The 18,690-nt window shown below is 49.3% G+C and overlaps 4 protein-coding genes across 4 annotated transcripts; 3 read left to right on the top strand and 1 right to left on the bottom strand.

Moving 5' to 3' along the window:
* Positions 1 to 278: 278 nt before the first annotated feature.
* L228DRAFT_285518 (oxysterol binding protein) lies at positions 279 to 4,062 on the bottom strand. Its single transcript, XM_018336344.1, has 2 exons — positions 3,569 to 4,062; positions 279 to 3,452 (listed from the first exon to the last, which is right to left on the bottom strand). The coding sequence occupies exons 1-2, from the start codon at positions 3,602 to 3,604 to the stop codon at positions 378 to 380; spliced, it is 3,111 nt and encodes a 1,036-aa protein (XP_018185124.1). The 5' UTR covers positions 3,605 to 4,062; the 3' UTR covers positions 279 to 377.
* A 6,527-nt stretch (positions 4,063 to 10,589) lies between these two features.
* On the top strand, positions 10,590 to 13,107 carry L228DRAFT_36294 (hypothetical protein). The gene is made up of 4 exons (XM_018336523.1): positions 10,590 to 10,881; positions 10,943 to 12,116; positions 12,168 to 12,594; positions 12,653 to 13,107. The coding sequence occupies exons 1-4, from the start codon at positions 10,792 to 10,794 to the stop codon at positions 12,915 to 12,917; spliced, it is 1,956 nt and encodes a 651-aa protein (XP_018185123.1). The 5' UTR covers positions 10,590 to 10,791; the 3' UTR covers positions 12,918 to 13,107.
* Positions 13,108 to 13,495: 388 nt separating this feature from the next.
* L228DRAFT_250599 (DUF1479-domain-containing protein) lies at positions 13,496 to 15,626 on the top strand. Its single transcript, XM_018333373.1, has 3 exons — positions 13,496 to 14,044; positions 14,104 to 14,838; positions 14,899 to 15,626. The coding sequence occupies exons 1-3, from the start codon at positions 13,549 to 13,551 to the stop codon at positions 15,225 to 15,227; spliced, it is 1,560 nt and encodes a 519-aa protein (XP_018185122.1). The 5' UTR covers positions 13,496 to 13,548; the 3' UTR covers positions 15,228 to 15,626.
* Positions 15,627 to 16,270: 644 nt separating this feature from the next.
* On the top strand, positions 16,271 to 17,608 carry L228DRAFT_250596 (hypothetical protein). Its single transcript, XM_018333372.1, has 2 exons — positions 16,271 to 17,417; positions 17,504 to 17,608. The coding sequence occupies exon 1, from the start codon at positions 16,435 to 16,437 to the stop codon at positions 17,308 to 17,310; it is 876 nt and encodes a 291-aa protein (XP_018185121.1). The 5' UTR covers positions 16,271 to 16,434; the 3' UTR covers positions 17,311 to 17,417; positions 17,504 to 17,608.
* Positions 17,609 to 18,690: the final 1,082 nt, after the last annotated feature.

Raw genomic sequence — 18,690 nt, 5'->3', positions numbered from 1 at the left:
GGTATTTGATGCTTCAAAGTTTCTCCTTATTTATATATATTGAGCCTCGCCTCTTTGATTCGAAATCAGAGGTCATTTGGAAGAAATGGTATCATGACCATGCTTTCCACTTGAAGACGCGAGAAAAGAAAGACCAGAGTCAATTGAATTAAAAAAAAGTAAACAAAAAGATTAAATATATGTATTCACCTATGAAATGTCAATCCAATAAAATAGTGAACCAAAGGAAAATACATATCACAATACAAATCACTTTTAATGCACAACATATGAGCATAAGGACAGTAAATAAATTCATATAATTGTATACATCGGACAGAAATCTACAGTAGATATGAGTGTGGACAAAAGGAGTCAATTGAGAAAGGACGTGAAAGCTAATACTCCAAAACTCTCGTGACGCCATCCCACGACCCGCGTGCGCGTTCCTCCCAGTACCCATCTTTACCCGTTTTCAAACGCCAGACCTGCTCGTCAGCGGGGTCAGGACTGTCCTGTCCGTGATTGCTGGCATGACGATTATGATGGTTGTGATTGGCATTTCGGTGATGATGACCATGACCGCCGCCAACATCATTGTTATTACTACTAGTGCCGGCCCCGCTTTGATTTACCGGTACGGGCACGAACCAGCGAGGCGTCCAGACTGTCTCACTGTCCTCCATTTCCTTTCTTCTGACGCGCTGGGCGACTTCGAGCCGGTTCTTCAGATCCTCTGCCGCCTCGAGATCTCCTTGCTCGACGGCGCGCTGGTCAGGACGTAATCGTGTGTCATTGGGACAGACGTGTCCCTTCTCAATGGGTGTGATTTCATTCAAGCTGGCTGCAAAAGTAGTCAGGCCATAGTGGCTCGGCGAATTCTCGACAAGGTCGCCGGCCGTCCAGATGGTTTCGCCGCCACTGCCACCGGGGGAATCGCCCGTCAGTGCCAACTGTGAAGTCCATTTACCCGTCAGGCCGAGCGGTAGACGGTCACCCTGTGCATCAAAGGCTTGGACAATGACGTCTTCACTGCGACCCGAAAACATGCCTCTATTGGCTTTGAATGTGACGAGGGCCTTTTGGCCCGAGGATTCATCGACAACGGTCATTGTCTCGACGGGTTCCGTGTAGCGTTCGCCGGCAATAATGTTGCGGAGGAAAACGGTGGCAGAAGCCCAGCTGAAACAGGCGCCGCTCGAATGCAGAACAACGCGGCTTCGGCCGTCGGTGCTAAACTCAATCGACTTGCCCCAGAATTTTTGTGTCGGCATGGGCGAGCTTGTAAAGGTCCATTCCTTTGCTTCAGCTTGGCATGCAATGCGCACAGGACGATGTGAGACTTTTTCTGCGAGAAAGCGGTATCCCTTGTCTTCGCGGACAAGCTCAAACGTCTCGCCAAGCATTGGGTTAAATGGTTTTCGAATAGCTCTTTCCCGCGCACGAGCGCTCGAAATGGTGGAAATGGCAAATGCCGTCACGTACAGCAGCCGCGCGCCATTAGAAGGTTCTGCGTCGACGGCAGAGTCGAGTAATTCAGAGTACTCCATTTGCTCGGCAGTGCGTTGAAGCAGAGATAATGGCTCGTTGGCCGAAACGGGCATGGCAATATTCGACAGATCCTTGCCGACATTCTTACGCATGATGCCCATGAGACTTGGAGGAGGAACAGTCGGCGCAGGAACGTTTCGTCGCCGCATGACTCGTTCAAGCGGCAGAGGTGTTAGTGACTTTGGCCGAGATGGGAAAAGTACACTGTTGACTGGTCCCATGCTCGACCGGTCCACGCTTTCGTCCCGGTCGAGGTCGGTGCTCGAAGCAGAGTCTTCTTCTTCCTCCCCTTCAATAAAATCATCCTCCTCTTCTTCACCTCCGCGACGATCTCTTTCCAAATCAACACTGCTTGGCCGAATTGTCAGGAGATTTGAATCCCCCACGTCGCCTGCTTCGGCATCAAAAAACTCATCTGAAGCAGTCGAGTCAATGCTATGCCGAGAAATCGCTGGACTGAGTGCCGGTCGCCTCTTTTTGCTGACCGAGATGAGGGTGGCAGTTTCAGAAACGACATGATCGAGGTCTCTCAGGATGGACAAGCATCGCTCATGTATCCCCTGGTCCGAGTGAGAAAATAATCCGACGGGCGGCGGCATGCTTCCATTGGAGGAGCGTGGCGTTCCTGAGCCCTGCGGGATGGCCAGGTGCATAGCAATACTACGACGAGTTTCAGTGCCGTTACTAGCCGTGCTGGGCTTGCGCTTCCAAAATGGTCGTCTCTCTTCTTCTCTGGGAGTCTCAGCGGAGCTCGGTTCCAGCAACGTCGTTGGCGTCATGATCGGAGAGCTAACTCCGGGACTGGAGCTGGGAAGATACTTGGGATCGGTATCTCTGGCCAGTCCTCGTATGGCGTCCCGGACGCCTGCAACTTTGCTCAATAGTGTCTCTGCCTGTTCCCAATCCCGTCGATCGGCTTGATTGAATTCGCCTGCCGAAAGCCGATTCGATTTATATCCAACCTCTTGCTCAGGTTCCTCATTGACAGCCGATGTGGACGCTCTCTCAAGCGCGTTTCTCCATTCCTCAAAGTCCTTCTGATTACTTGCCTTGAGATGCCAAAGCTCCACGCCCGAGTCCACTGATATCTCACGTGTCTCCTCGTTGGTTGCAATAGCTGCCAAAGACAGCGGGATCGCTCCTCGCAGGGCAGACGACTGCCGATTGTGGTAATACGAAAGCGTACATGACGTAAAATCCAGCGAAAAGAATCGTTTCGCAAATCCTTGATGCCGTTTCCTCCTTCGCTTTTGCAAGAAGCCGGTATGGAAATTACCATCGGCAGACATCGCCGCGTTATTATTAGTGGGTGTTCCACCAGATATGGTGCCGGACCCACTAGGTTGTGAGGGCACTTGACTGAGCACTTCACCCCGAGGTAAAGAGTCAGACGAGCCCAGGGACGACCCTAAGCGCGGACTATGCTTTCCCGCCGGAGGCGTGTGGGTGGCAGCCGCCATTGAATTGAAATGATGGGCTAAATGGTTCGACTGCGGCGGAGCATTGGTCGGGTACGTTAGAAGGACAAAGGTAGCGGTTTTCGATGCTTGCTTCGAGAAGGTATTATCAAATACGAGTCCATACATCCCACCTTCGTTGGCAGGAACAGGATATTTGCCCATGGAGACCTTGTCCGCGTCACATTTCCCCACCCACAGTATTAATTTCAGGCCAATTGCCTGAAGCTTTTCGACTACGGTAGAGCCATCGCTGCGTGATGTTGAGCCCTGACGTGTACGCTCGCCCGCAGAAGGCCCCGCTGAAGTCGTCGGTCGCTGCTCGATTCCCGAAGCTGGCAGATTGGGTGCAGCCCCGGCACCCGGATGCTTGAAGAGAGCAAAGTAGATTGATTTCTTATGCGGCTGGATGCTCCAGGAGATGGTGTGGCCGGCCTGGACATTTACCCATCGGACAATGTAGGACTAGCAAGAAACAAATGAGTTTTTCCAAACTTGCAATTTAACGCTTGTATTATATGCCTTGTAAAAGGAGAAGAGTGTTGTGCCGATTTTCTGGAGGAATATAGCCACGAGCATACCTTGCTGTTGATTTCCAACTGCTCCATGCCCGCCATTGTGGGATATATCTCGATTTTTTTTTGTTGCACTTAAAAGAGCTTCGTACAACTATTCCAACGCAGCAGCATTCGGTGCTACATGCGTGTTGTCACAGGGTAGGTGTCGGAATTGATCTTTGGAGAAACGACGTATTTCAAATAGTGATTTGACCAGCACGATGAATTGTAGAATTTCAACCTGTAGCGTGAAACTGGTGCCTGAATGTCCAGGACGCGACGGGGGGGTTGAGATCGCCCACGCCGCGGCGTATGTAGGGCGAATGCCGCACAGCCCAGGTGGTAAGGATATCAGGGTCAAGGGGCAACGTCAGCGATGCTGAACCCCCGAAATAGCTCACATGCGAGTGGCTGGAAAGTGGACCTTTGTACAAAGGTGGCAGTTTTGGCGGAGTTCGGAGTATAAAAGGACAAAGATCACCCTGACAAAACGGCCCAAAAGACTGATATAACTAATCAACAAGGCAGTCTGACTTCCTCAAAAGGGGACTGCAAAATGTAAGATTTTGAAAGCTAGAGGAGGATGAGAGGTGGTCCTTATTCCCAGAAGGAGTGAAGTCACGTCCCTGGATCCTTCTTTGTCCACTTGCTGTAACGGAGTACCTACAAAGTACCGAGGGGTACCCTCCCCCGGCTCAGCCCCTTCCGAGCTTCCGAACCTCCGATGAACCTCGGATACTTTCGAGCCTTTGTTCACTGTCCTCGCTGACCTTTTCCCACCTCATTGATTCATGAAGTCAATAAAATACCTAAAGATACAAACCATGGAATTAGACAAAAATAATGTTACTTGTGGGACGGGCGCTTTGTCCGCCTTGGGATGCGCTTAGGTGAGATGCTTTACAAGACAAATGACTTGATAAACATCCACGTTGCTCGATAAACATGGTCTGGCGTAGATTTATCTAGTCTATCTCTCTTGCAGGGTCTCGAGGAAAGTTGGAATGCTCCTATCAAGTCAAAATGATAAGTCATTCCAGCTGAGTATTTCCTCGCGCTTACTCTCTATCATACTCAGCACGTCCACTGGTGCTTATTTCACTGGCAGTTGTGATTACTGAGCCTTGGTACCTGGATCCTTTTCTACTGCATGGCATTGATCTAAGAAGAGGATGACGTCCATGCGACAAATGCGGGCTTTGGCAGAAAAGAATGTTCGAAATTTGTATTTAGCTCCCGGAAACAGTCTTCATAAAGTTATCAAAATATTATTAAAACGCCTCACTAAACAAAATCGACACCAAGCTTCCTCATAGATAAATACATACATATCCCCTTTATCATGTCCCATTTATCCGTCCCTGTATCCATCCATTCCCGCTAATAACAATGCAAACCCAATATTAAATACAGCAATATATAAAGATAGTACATTGATGAATCAAAAGCCGGCGGGCAAAAAAGAGAGAGAAAAGACAAACCAAAAGATGATTAGATATGATAACGATGGAAACCGTCCCAGTCAACTGCCAGGGCATTCTCATCAGCCGTCTGCCCCAACTATGGACTAATGAGCCACAAGTTTCTTCATTCCAGAGACAAACATCTTCAGTCTTCCCGGAGCATCCTCTCGCTCATAAAGGTCCTTGCTAGAGACAGGGGCTAATGGGACGGCCTGTGTCGAGTCCCGACGGCGACGGTGATGCCGATGTTTCTCGCCGCTGTCACCATGGCCGCCCTCCTGCTCACCTCTTGAGCGCCCAGAACTGGTAGAAGGTAAAGCATCTGCAGCCGCACTGCGATATGTCTTGCTCTCACGACGTCTTTCATGTCGTTGTTGTCGCCGGGCGTCCTCATCTTTTCTATTCTCCTCGGCACCGGTGTGAATCGCGTTGCTGTTAAGACTGTTTTGACGTGTACCGCGGCGCTCATCTCGTTCCGTGCGTCGGACCTCCTTTTCTCCCTTCTCCAGCCGCCTTGCTTCCTTTTCCTCAGGATCCCGATGAGCCCGATGAGCCCGATGATGATGACGATGCCGGTGGTGATGTTCCCGTTCCGCTTCTTTCTCACGCTCACGCTCCTTTAGATTTGCGCTATAGTTAGAAGAAGCGTGCCGCGATGAGAGAGATGGCCTCCGCTCCAGATCCGGCTGGTTGATCTTTAGCCAAGGACCACTGTTAGTCGATTCACCAGTGAAAGCAGAGGCAAGCAGAGGTCGAGTTTTGGGCGAGGATTCGGCGTCGCGATCCCGCTCGCGCTCCTTTTCGCGCTTATGTTCCCGCTCACGGTCGCCATGCTGATGACGTCGACGACCGGAACGCCCAGAAGAGTGGCTGCCGTCGACGGAGCCTGCAGCTTCAGCGACTTCAGCATCCTTAGCCGCTTTTTTGGCTTCGCGCCGTCTTCTTCTATCCTCTTCAGTCTCTGCAGCGCGAACTTCTTGACGAAGATCCTTCCGTTCTTCTTTGCTATGTCTACTTGCCTCACTATCACGACGCCTTTGTTGTCGTTCCTTTTCTTTTAGCAGTTCTTTCGCGATAGCTGCTTTACCGCCACCTAACTTGAAAGAAAACGCGCTGCTGTCACTTTCCCGTCGGCGTGCCGGACGCACCCACTCCCTCGAGTGCCGTATTGAATCTCTCCTTTCCGACCTGTTTTCTGTTGCGGCAGACACGGCTCCGGCGGCAATTGCTGTGGCCGCAGCTGCGGCTTCAGCCGCGTGAATGTCATCTGCTTGTGTTGAAGGCTGATCTTCAGACCCTGCTTGATCTCCAACCGGTGCAGGAACATCTTCAATCGTAGCATCAGCGCTGTTGGCAGGCGCTTCTTCGGCTTCGGGAGTGGGTTCATTCATTGTTTGTAACATGTCCTGAACAATCTCTCTTGAATGGTCATCGGTAGTAGCTTCTTCGCCCGGTGCAGCTTCTTCTTGGGCAACAATATCATCAGGCAGAGTAGAATCTTGTGGTGTGGAAGGATCTTCTTGTGCAGCTCCCTCTTCTGGCAGATCGGTTTCCCCTGCTGCTTCGTCTTCCTCCTTTGCAGTTGCTTCCTCTGCTGCTGTGGTTTCTGGCTCAGCATTCTCCGTAGTAGTTTCCTCTACGGGCGTGTCGTCTTGTGACTCCACCTCTTCAACGGCAGGGGAAGCCTCCGCCTCAGCAAGCTCCCCAGAATGTGTGGCATCCTCGGGTGGAGCCCTATCATCTGGCACGTGCTCGTCTGTGTTGGCAGGCTGTTCTATTGAATTTGTCTCTTCCGCCCCTTCAGCTTCTTCGTTCGAAGCGTCTATAGTTTCTTCTCGCTCAGCCGTCTCTTCTGGCGTGGCGGCCTCCTGCGGCTCAGCCGATTCTTTAGTCGTAGCAGAGTCCTCTGTCGCAGAAACCTCGCCTGCTACAGGGGCGTCGGAGGGCACAGCGCTTTCTGCTACCGCCGTGGTAACTTCTTCAGGCGCGGTAGCCTCAGGCTCCGCCTTTTCTTCTGAAGCCGAGTCTTTTTCGGGCTGAGGGACTTCTTTCTCTGCCGGAGATTCTACGATGATTGGAACTTCGTCTGGCGCAGATGTCGCATTCGGATCAGTATTCTCCGCCGATACAGGAATGTTTTCTGGCACAGAAGCTTCCAACACAGGTGGTACTTCTGGTGCAGTCGCAGCTTCTGGCATACCTTCTTCGGCTGGCGGAGTGAAATCTTCTGCCGTGGACGCGTTCTGAGAAGCAGAAGATTCTCCAGTAGCCTCTGATGTTGCATCACCCGATTTGTTTCCATCAGCTGCGTCGTCACCTCCTGCATCACCTTCTACTTGTTCAGACTCCACTGCAGAAGGTTCCTCGATAGAATCGGTGGATTCTGCGCCTGCGGACGTAACCTCGTGTACCTCAACCACTTCCTTCGGAGACTCCACCGTCGAACCTTCGACATGGCTGGAACTTTTGCCGTCACTTTCTGGGCATTCATTGTTCTCATTTGCCTTGTTTTCGCCTTCTTCTCGTGCCTCGGTGGCTTGAGCGACTGTTTCATCAACCGCTTTCTCGGCCACACCGCCGGCTTGTTCAGACTCCATGGCATTAACGTCAGCCGATTTCTCTGGGCTCGACCCGGAAGAAGCTCCCTTAGGTTCCTTTTCAGCTGGCGTCTCCTCAGTCAAAGTCTCTTCCGCAGGTTCATCCGTATTGTCGACTTGAGCTGGCGCTTCGAGGGTATCAGACATACCAGATGCGGTCGCAACCTGGACCGCCAGTTCGTCCTCGGGATCGCTATCCATTTGCGGCTCTGAATCGACCGCTGGTGACTCTTCGGCTGGTTTTTCACATTCACCCCCTGTCTCAGGTGTTTCATCCTCTGCGCCTTCCTCTACGTCTTTATCTGACCTGTTCTTTTCTTGCCCAACCGCGTCGGCCTCGCCTCCAGGAGCTTTCTCTACCTCCTCCGAGTCTGCTCCGTCTGCGTTACTCTCCTCCTGAAGGTTACTTTGCACGTCACCTTCAGCCCCTGTGCTAAGCGGGGCATACTCTGCCTGCAGCGCATTCGATCCCTGCTCTTTCTCGCCATCTTCTTCAATACCAGTATTCCGAGCCTCGTCGCCCTTCTCCACTGGCTCTTCCGTGCCGTCTCCTTCAGGCGCCGGAGCTTCTGGATGCCTTTCCTTTGTGTCGGATTCAGTGTTTGACTGTGAAACATCTTCCACCACTGCGTGTACACCTTGAATCTCTCCGTTGGGAGCTTGAAAAGCGGAGCCTGAATCCTCGACCAAGTCGTCAGGAGCTTTAGTGGCACCTTCTTCTGGTTCGTCCTTTATTTTTTCAAGCGTGGACTGCTCATTCTGTCCTTCAGACTTCTCAACCATACCATCGGAATCTCCGATACCTGGAATAATGTCTGACAAATCTGCTCCCATAGTAGCAGGTTGCTCTTCATTCGCGCAAGCATCAGAGTTGTTATCGCTACCGGGATTCGTAGCATCCGCCGTGACTTCAGTGTTTGTAAGGACTGCAGCACTCTCAAGGTGATGCTCTGCTGCAGCCATATTTTCCAGTTCCTCCATTTTGGGGCTCGAACTATCGACGGCGTGGTCAGTTTCCGGGATGGATTGTTCGACTTGGCTATTTTCGCCGCCCGCAGAGTCATCTTCTCCTGCTTTATCACTTCTGTCTTCCGTCTCGCCAGTGTCTGGGTCAATGGGATCGAATAAATCAGCTGGGTCTATACAATATCTCGGTTGTTCTGAATCGCTCGCACCTTCGTCCAGCTGCTCATCGTGTGGTAACGGATTCTCTTCAAAATCTGTATCATCTTTTGAATCATCATGCTTTCCATCTTCATCCACATTTTGGTCTTTTCCCTCTTCTTCTGGACTGTCGGGAGACGAAGTGTCATTAATGATGTGCTGATTTCCTTCCGACTTGGACACGGTTTCTCCATTCTCCGGTGGGCTCTTTGATTCTGGGTTCGGATTTTCTACATCTCCTTCTTGCTTCGAGATTGGGTCCGCTTCGACTCCCAGAGTTGTTGGTGGGGTGCTACTGTCACCTAATACGGCTTGTTAGATCTGAAAACCAGGGTACATGATGAGATAGAAAGGCCGTACCCTCATCATTGATCGGTTGCGTTTCTGGCGCATTATTTTCATTTTCATCTGCCATATCGCTTGAATGATTTGTCCACGGATCTGCATCGGATATAGATTGTTCTGCTCGTTCAGTCCCTTCAGTTGCGAGCTCTATCTGCTATATTGTTGTGAGATACGCTTCTAAGTGAACGCAACGAGAAGTAATTATACCGAAGTATCATTAGGGTGTGAGGGAGATTCATTTTGCATCCAATCAAAGCGATTCTTCTTCTTCCTTTTTCCGCTTCCCCTTGCCATGGTGTGCTAGTAAGCTCAGCTTTCTGGGCGACAAATGAAAGGAACAACAACACGCGGGTGAATGCAATTGATCGAAGTAATCAGTGAGGCGCAAGAAAGAATCAGTAAACCTGGTAAGCAAGGCGACCATGATAAAAGAACAGCGAAAGAACGACAATATCAATACACCACCCAAGATCGAGAGAAAACTTTCAAAGGCATTCCACACCAAGCAAACATCAGGGTACAGATCATCGCGACAGCTTCGTCAAGGGATGCTATTGGAGCCACGTCAATATGTGTCTACTCTGTATTCAACCATGACGGACATTGGGTACCCTAGAACCGGGGCGGGCGAACCCGCAGTTAAGCGTGCGTTGGTGCTGCATGGATAATTGCAACTGCCAGAGGAAGCGACAACCATCGAGAGACGAAGTGGAGAAAGACCCGCCGCCAGTAAAAACCGCGCCGCTATCCGACTGTCGTGTGCAAATCGGATAAGTTTTAAGGTTCATCGCATTGCCGCAAATCTTTCCAGAAGAGACGTACAGTGTTCGTACTGATGTGTTATTGTCTCATTACCTTTAGCATTTCGCACTTTCGTTCAGCATAGCTTCACCTTAGCGTACCTCTCGGGGGAAGGCCACCTAAGGTAGGTTCTGCAATGCGGCCGCGGATTAGACAATGAGGCGGACCACATTGAGCGAATCGCAAGCCCAGACAGCACCATCTCATTTTAGATATTGGCCATAATTGCAGATTCGGTTTTCTGCATGTGGCAGCAGGGATGCATGTGGCTGCGTCAGGCAGGAATCTGCCCTCCCTACCATGTGTTTGCCTTTGATCGCCTCGTCAATGGTACTCATACGAGCCAGGGGGGTAAACTGACGTGGTTTTCAGTGGAAGCTGGCGGCAATCTAGCGACGAGTTTGCTTGGTCTCGGGTGGACCCTTTGGGCTCCGCCTTACCCACTGGCACCGCTGCGGAAGAGACGTTTCTAGCTTGGGGCTGTCCACGAAGCTAATGGCCAACAAACGACAAGGGGGTTGGTTGCTTCTGTGGACTTGCTCAAGTCCACCCAGCGTTTTCCTTGTCGTTTGTCGCATATGGAATATGAGATATCTTACAATGCCATGGAAGTAAGGAGATTACTATTCACGGATACTCCTTTCCCGAACCCAAGAGCGCTGTGGTTCTCCACAGTTGTTGGAGATTCATAAAGTACTACCAAAGATCTCCAGTTACTGACAGAGATCACGTGAGTCGGAGCTATTGGCGGTCAACGTCAAAGAGTCTTAAGTCAACAACGGTGGAGATGCACAGTGGATCTAAGCATCAAAGCAGATAATCCTTGTGAACCAAGTTAAAAAGGAGGCTGGTTGGGTCCACCTACAACGATGTGGCGATGGAGTACACTTTTGTCGCTCAACCTCATGCGAGAGGTGTAAAACGCCCAAAGGTAGAATCGGCTTGTGAAGCGTGCAAGAAAAGAAAGGTTAGAAAAGAACACCTTCTGGAAAATAAATAATGAGGTTGTGCTGAAGAAAACTTAATAGAAACGTTGCCGACATAGAACAGCGCCCTGGCAGCCAATTTCTGATCTATCAGAGAATCAAGAGAGACAAATATCGCGTTCCAATGACACTCAACCACAGCATGATGGGCCACGTGACTTACCCACTCTGCACACGACAGATGCTGAGTCCAGCATTTCAAAATCAAAGCGGTCTGGAAACAGGGCGATAGGTTTGACTGAGGGCCCACCCGCAAGGACCCGACGATTCGTCGGTGACCTCAATCCGGAAGCGTTTTTGGCCCAAGTTGGTTCTGGGCAGCCCGCACTCGATCATGATCGAGATAGAGTGGGTATTTGGGTTGACAGTGCGGATGAAGATGATAATTCCGGAGAAGCTGAGGAACCGACTCCTCAGGTCGGCCTTGGAAAGGCCTTGCGAGCTACAGATTTACGTGCGCAAGGAGAGACATACGAAGATGTCACACCACAAAAGGAAGACCAAAATGCACTGTTGGACATATACTTTTCCAGTGTCCATCCAATACTTCCAATTGTTGACGAAGTGGAATTTCGTAAAATCTACTCGGCGGGAAAGGCTCCAATCAGTCTTGTCCAAGCTATGTGTCTTGTGTCGGGAAAGGCGGAACGTTCCCGGCCATATCTTCGCATCAGAGGTGAATCGGTTGCTCTCAGCTACCGTACTTTTGCACAAAGGCTCTACAATAGCTTGTCTAGGCATATGGAAGATGGAGCGAAACTTGATAAAGTTCTTCTCATCCAAGTATGTGCATTGTGTTCATTGTACAGCGAGGGCCCGAACGGGCTCGAGGAGTCGTCAATGCAACTCGCCAAGGCCATCCAATATGCTCATACCATCGGTATACACCTGGGCCGAACTCAGCCGGAGCATCAGCAAGAACATCTGAAGCATCTCTTCTGGTCTCTTTGGGGCCTTGACAGACTTAACGCGGGTGTTAATGGTCGACCAGTAATGCTTCACGAACGCGACATAGGACTCGAAATGAAACCAGAACCAACATCTTGTGGAGGTGCGTTCCAAATATGGCTGCAGATGGTAGGACTTCTAGATCGAATCATTGGCTTTTACAGGCCATCGGCCGATCCTGCAGAAACTGGCTGGGAAGCGGACTTTCCCTCATTCGAGGAGATTGTAGATGCGGCTCATGGGTGGCGTTTGGGTCGCGGCCTTCTAGGTATTTATCATAGCACATAGGCATTCGTTACCATACTAACTCTATTGGCAGTTTCTCTAGAGATATTCTATCATGCCATCGCTATTCTGTCTCATAGGTCCAGAATGTCGGACGAGGGACTTCTATCTAAACCTTCGTCTACTCGTCAGCGTCTATCGTTACTACAGCTCGTCTCCCTACTAGAATTTCATAGCTGCGAAGACTTGGTGCCGCTCCCTTTTGTACCGTACGCGTTTTCACTCGCACTTTCAGTCGCCTATAGGCAACTGCGTCAGGCGAGGTATACTCTTCATCGAGAGAGAGCGATAGTGGCCATGAGAAGATGCTGTCAAATTCTGACTAGGTTGGGAAGAGTATGGCGCACAGCTAATGCTGTGGCCAAAATAGGCGCTCAGGCCCTTGCATCTTTGCGAGAAGCATCTTTCGATGATGGCTATTTGGCAATGCAGCCAGAGAGTACAGGCTCCTTCAATTCTCGGTACGTACTCCCAACAGATGTCCACGAAGTTTTGAAAATTTATTTACATCTTTCAAAGGGATATGGCTTCCGTTGCTAGCGAGGCCTCAGCGGAGAAATCCAGGACCTCAACCGTGGCAGAATCGGCGCCCGTGCTATCAAGCCAAGAGGAAACGTCACTTAATGGGATCTTCTCTGGTCAGATTGAAGACATTGATGCTCTTTTTGGAGGCATTCTGGATCTCAACCTCCCTAGCAACCTCAACGACAACTTTGCAGATCATTTAAGTGGATACAACGACATTTTTGACGATCGTACAAACCTTGACCAGGGGTTTATTTGACCAGCCCAAAAATTAATGAGAGAAAACCGAGGCGTCAAAGGGTCCTTTCACTGGCCGAGTCATAGTCTATTTGGAGACACCGGGGTGGGTAGTCTATACAACTCTGTCCGACACAGGCATCTTATTCTTCAAATTGAATGAATGGTGCGTTGGGAGACGAGGGTCATTATATCAACCTCTACTACTACGATGAACGTACTCAATCATGATTCAAGAGCGATCGAAATGGAGCTGATTGAACCAGAGGTTTTGTTTCTAAATACCGGCTCCGTTTATTGTTTAGTTGCCCCTCAACCTTTTGTTTGCCTGAAGAATTTCACGCGCCTCTGCACGGCGATTTCCGCAAATAGCCATTTTTCTGTCGTCGGGACCTTCCAGAATGGGAAATCCTGGGCGGAGGCTTACCCCAGATGGAAAATTATCTATGAACCAATCCGGACCGCCCCGCAAACTCACCCCGCAAAATCGATCGGAGGCTACGCAAATAGGGTTTAATGCTGATCGAAAAAGTATCATGACCGACTTGGTCGCTTTAAGAGGAGGTAAACATAAAAGGGCCAGCAATGTTCGGGTATGTTGGTCTTTTCTTCACTTCATCTTCATCTTCTTCCTTTTTTTCCCTTTTATTGATATGATGCAGAAGACACTTTCCAAGTGTTCCATTTCTTTGAGAAACGTACGGCCTCCACGCGGAGGTCTAAATACTCCTACATTGCGCTGCATTGCCACGCAAGCGGAGCAAACCCCTAAACCTGTTCACCTGCCGAAGAAGGAGGGAGACATTTCTTCGGTTTTTGTTTCTCTTTCCAGTGGAGAAGTGCAACCACTCCCTCACAGGTTTGCAGATCTCAAGTCCCATCTTCTTGGCGGAAATGCGGATCAGTTGAAGCAAAGTTGGGACAGGCTGCTAAAAGCCTTGAGGAGAGAGATCAAAGAAATTGCAGAACTTGGTTCAAATGTCATTCCCGAAATTGATTACAGGAATATAAAAAATGCCCCGCAATCATTTGAAACTGCATTGAGAAAACGAGGGGTAGCGGTCATCAGGGGTGTCATTCCGAGGGATGAGGCACGTCGCTATAAAGAAGAGGTCGAAGATTATGTGAAATTAAATCCCTGGACGAAAGGTTAGACCCTGAATTATTTTACCCAATTGCAGTAACGATTTAAGCTCAACATGTGGCAGCTTTTCCTCAAAATGATCCACAGGTGTTTGAGCTCTACTGGTCTCCGTCCCAGGTCCGCGCACGCGCGCAACCAAATCTAATTGAAGCTCAAAGATATTTGTTGAGTTTCTGGCATTCAAATGATCCTGAGGCTATGATTTCATCTGTTCACCCGCTCAGTTACGCCGACCGGCTCCGTATCCGACATCCTGGCGATGCCGGGTTTGCCTTAGGTCCGCATATTGATGGCGGCAGCGTCGAGCGGTGGGAACCAAACGGGTACGGCAGAGGGAAGGTATACGAAAAAATCTTGCAAGGGCGCTGGGAAGAATACGACCCATGGGAGTCCAGCTGCAGACTAGCTGCTGTATCCGATTTATACGAAGGCGCTGGTGCTTGTAGCATGTTCAGGATGTTCCAGGGCTGGCTTAGTATGTCGACAACCGCACCAAATGAAGGGACCCTTCTCGTCAACCCGTTGTTTTCGCTGTCAATCAGTTACGTTCTTCTGCGACCTTTCTTCGCACCTCGCAGTCCACCCACCCAGTCAGAAAGTGCTGTTAGCTCCACGGACTCATTTCTCAGCCCTGAGAACTGGACTTTTGAGAGCCAACCATCAAGCCTATTTCAGGGCGCACATCCCGGCCATTCTCAGGAACTTAATGCAGCTTTGCATCCTCACCTCGAGTTGGCGAAGTCGATGGTGCATGTTCCAAAAGTAGAGCCGGGCGACTATGTTGTTTGGCATTGCGATAGTATGTTGTCTTGTTTGCCTTCTGTTAGAGACTACCCATTTGCTGACTCCTTAACTGCAGCTATTCACGCTGTCGATAAAGTTCACAATGGCAAATTGGATTCTAGCGTCATGTATATTCCTGCCTGTCCTCTTACCGAATCCAACGCCGAGTACCTTTCCCGACAAAGAGACAATTTCCTTCGTGGAACTCCAGCTCCGGACTTTCCTGGAGGTAAGGGTGAGAGCGAGCATACTGGACGACCAAGTGTCGACGAGCTAAAGAAGTATGCCGATGCCGCCGGCTTGCGCGCTTTCGGTTTCAAGGAATTTGATGTTGCCGAACCAGGTCTTGCAGTGGGACAGAAGAAGATGCTACACCGCGCGAATGGGATTTTGGGGTTCGAATAAAGTCATGACATTGTTTTTCAATCAGGCAAACATAGGTTTTAATTTTCAATATTTTTTTTTTCTTGGTTTTCTTTTGAAGCTGGTCGAAATGGGAAACCAAAACCAGGTGTCCTGAGTCATTCAAGAGCTTACAATTCAAAATCTTTCCGAATATGTAAAGGTATTCAAATTTTCGGGTGACTGCAAGGTTATTCGGATGGGTCATCATATACAAGCCACACCGCATGTGGCTCTGTAGGGCATCACAGGGGATCTCAAAAAGGGCAAGCGTGTTGTCTTTTGGTGGGGAACAGAGCGTACGGGTGACGAGAACATGTCATAGGAGGGGCTTAGTCTCTCTACCTACCCTTCACCTCCACTGTTCAGCTGGCCAACGCATCTGATATCATTGGTCCTGTCAAATCCAACTTTTTTTGCGTTCTTCATCTGAAATGCATTCGACTCTCCCATTCTCCTCTCCAAGCCAATATTCAATACCATTATACCCACCAGGCCCTATGTTATTGTGATACTCAAGGATCCGCGCTACACTTATCTTACCTTTTACATTAGAGTCTTAACCTCGGCGCTTAAACATTACCTCCACCCCACATTGGTGACATCACGCATCACAGCGATGCACGACCTTCGGAGACAGGCCCTCGAGAGCGGCAAAACTGTTTCCAGAAAAGCTCGATCGCGCCAGTCATCTGCTGCTACGTCTCGAGCGCAGTCTGCTTCAAACTCGCGATCGGCGTCGCGAAATGCGAGCAGACATCCCTCGGATGATGAGGATAACCTCAGCGAAACGTCCTGGAGGCACGTCAAAACCCCAGAGCACTCTTTCTTGTACTGAAGTGACATTATCGCTAACAATGCAATAGTGTCAATTCTTTTGATGATGTTCTTAGCCCTGACGAGCTCGAAATGCCTACCGACGTCTGGAAAACCGAGTTGGGCGATAGAATAGAGCAGCTGATCGACCGAAAGCGAAGCAGTGTGCAAGGTCGAGAAGAGAGTTTAACAGCCTACATTCGCATCCTCACTGCGCAATATGCACGGGAAGAAATCCACTTCAAAACGAGCGATTTAGTCGGAGCATTTTTGAAAAGTATAAAATCCGAGAGCAGCGAGAAAGAAACTGTTCTAGCTCTGAAAGGTGCGCACATTCCCCTCATCTTTTTGCGTCTTTTTGGACTATTCGCCAACCCACCATTCAGCTCTTGCCATGACGGTGGTTACCAACCCCACAAACACAGTCTACGACGCCGTCTTCCAGCCCATTAAGCGCACAATCAATGACTCTGAATCTGAAGCCTCCAAGGTGGCAGCCATCCATACCCTCGCGACAGTTACATTCTACGGCGGCGCTTCACTTGACGAAACCCAAAACACCGTGGAATACTATCTCGAAATTATCGAATCCGACGGACATTCGATAGGCGCAGGCGACAGCGAAGCGGTTGTCACAGCGGCGCTGGAAGAATGGGGGTTCCTCGCAACGCAGCTCGAAGACATGGAAGATCTCAGCGAACCTGCAATGGAAGCATTCGTCGAGCAACTCGATAGCTCTTACCCCAGAGTTCAAATCGCCGCAGGCGAAAATATTGCGCTGCTCTACGAGAAGAGTTACACGGAACTCGAAGAAGACGAAGAAGCGGAAAGCGACGACGATGGCGCTGAATCCGACCCGGAAGACGAGCGTCTCCCCGGCGCTCCAAAGATGGTCAAGCGCTACACGGTGTACAGACGAGAAGATCAACTCAAGCATAAACTCTCCGCCTTAGCGACACTCTCCTCGCATCGATTGTCCAAAAAGGACAAGAAATCGCTACATACAAATTTTGCAGACATTCTCAATTCCGTCGAGAACCCGACGCGCGGACCTCGCTATCAGAACGCAGTCTCACAAGAAACCGGCAAGCGGTACGGAAACCGAATGGCAGTGCGCATTCACCGTACAGGCATCATGAAGATTGATCAGTGGTGGAAACTACATCGACTCCAGGCTCTCCGGCGGATACTCCAAGGAGGCTTCATCAGCCATTACGAGAAGAACGAAGTAATATTTGATAGTCTACCGTACGTGCTAGCGACCCGATGATACCCCGGATTTTGTTTTGGTCGTCCTCTACGCCGCGTTTTTTGAGTTGAATTGAGATTTTGTGTCATTTATTCTGGACCGCATTTTCAAGGTTTTACTCTTATGGCGTCGGTGCCTCGTTTTCTTATATTTACATTCCTTTCCGAGCATTAGTTGGGACACTTGGCTAACTTGTTATTTTCCTTCTTAATAGTATTATGATCAGCAGCGGGTAATGAATAAGTACGAAATAATGGAATAATTTGGAAGGGAATCTCTCAGCTCCTGTTATTGGTCGTCCCTTTTCACAGCACGAGCTCTCGCATCTTTCATCTATCAAAAAAAAATTTCATCGTCAGAAAGGAATCTTTTGGCATTCTCATGACATCATCATCATCGGCTCAAATTCGGCTCAAAATTCACAGTAACGCAGAATACGCAAAATACCAAGCAACAAGCAAACTGTTACATGTCACCCAAAATCCACTGTATGGTTAGAGACAAATATCAAATTACAAAATGAAGTAACTTTACGCATCTGTCCTCTTTTCTTCCATACATCTGTTGTCGAGACGGCTCTTTTCGTCTTATATTGACAAACAAAGCCACAATCACACGGATCCTTATTGAGAGCAATTTGTAATTCGTTCTGATGAGACATGCCTTTGCGGCAACTAACAATATCTATGCCGCTACTACTATAATATAAAAAGTGCTATGGAGTAATACACGTGCTCCTTCTCTGCGAAATCCACAAGCTCCAAAGGGAATAACGCGACTGCTGAACATAAGAGATAAGGCTTGCCGCTTATATTTTCCATCCGCTCTGCTAGAGTGACGAAAATGTTCGCAAATGTAAGTTTGAAAAGAAAAAAGGGAGATACTGTCACATGATGGAGGAAATAGAAAAAGATATGTGAGAAAACCGAGCTTGGTAGATCAAATGTGAGAAATAGCACAGGAAAAGGCGGAAAGTCCAAAGCAAATAAACTGATCAAGATTTAGTGGTCCAATAAATAGCCAGAGGAGAGATCAATAACGAGCAAAGAAGAGGTGGAAAAAATAAGAGTCCAGATACAAAGAAACTCCCGTATCTCATGACGCCGCTGTGCAAATGCCGTTGTAACAGAACAAATAGATGAGACGACTATGTAAGAATAAGTTTTTTCCCGCTCCGTATTGATGCAGCATATGAATACAGATTCTCGCTGTAGTTAAAAGCAAAGAAAAATTGCGAGAGCTGAACGAGGTAGAATGGTGGAAGTTGAACAAGTCGTGATGAGAAGAAGCGGCTCGCCCACGGTATCATCGATAAGAGAGGCGAGGAATATGTAACAAGAGGGATGAAAATGGCCGAGAAAATTGTGTAAATGTAGGAAGAGGACAACCGTTGTTGCTTTC

This window comes from Xylona heveae (genome assembly GCF_001619985.1).
Source record: "Xylona heveae TC161 unplaced genomic scaffold L228scaffold_12, whole genome shotgun sequence".
NCBI lineage: Eukaryota > Fungi > Ascomycota > Xylonomycetes > Xylonales > Xylonaceae > Xylona > Xylona heveae.
The sequence above is the reverse complement of the archived record's forward strand: the minus strand, read 5'-3'. Positions and strand labels throughout refer to the sequence as shown.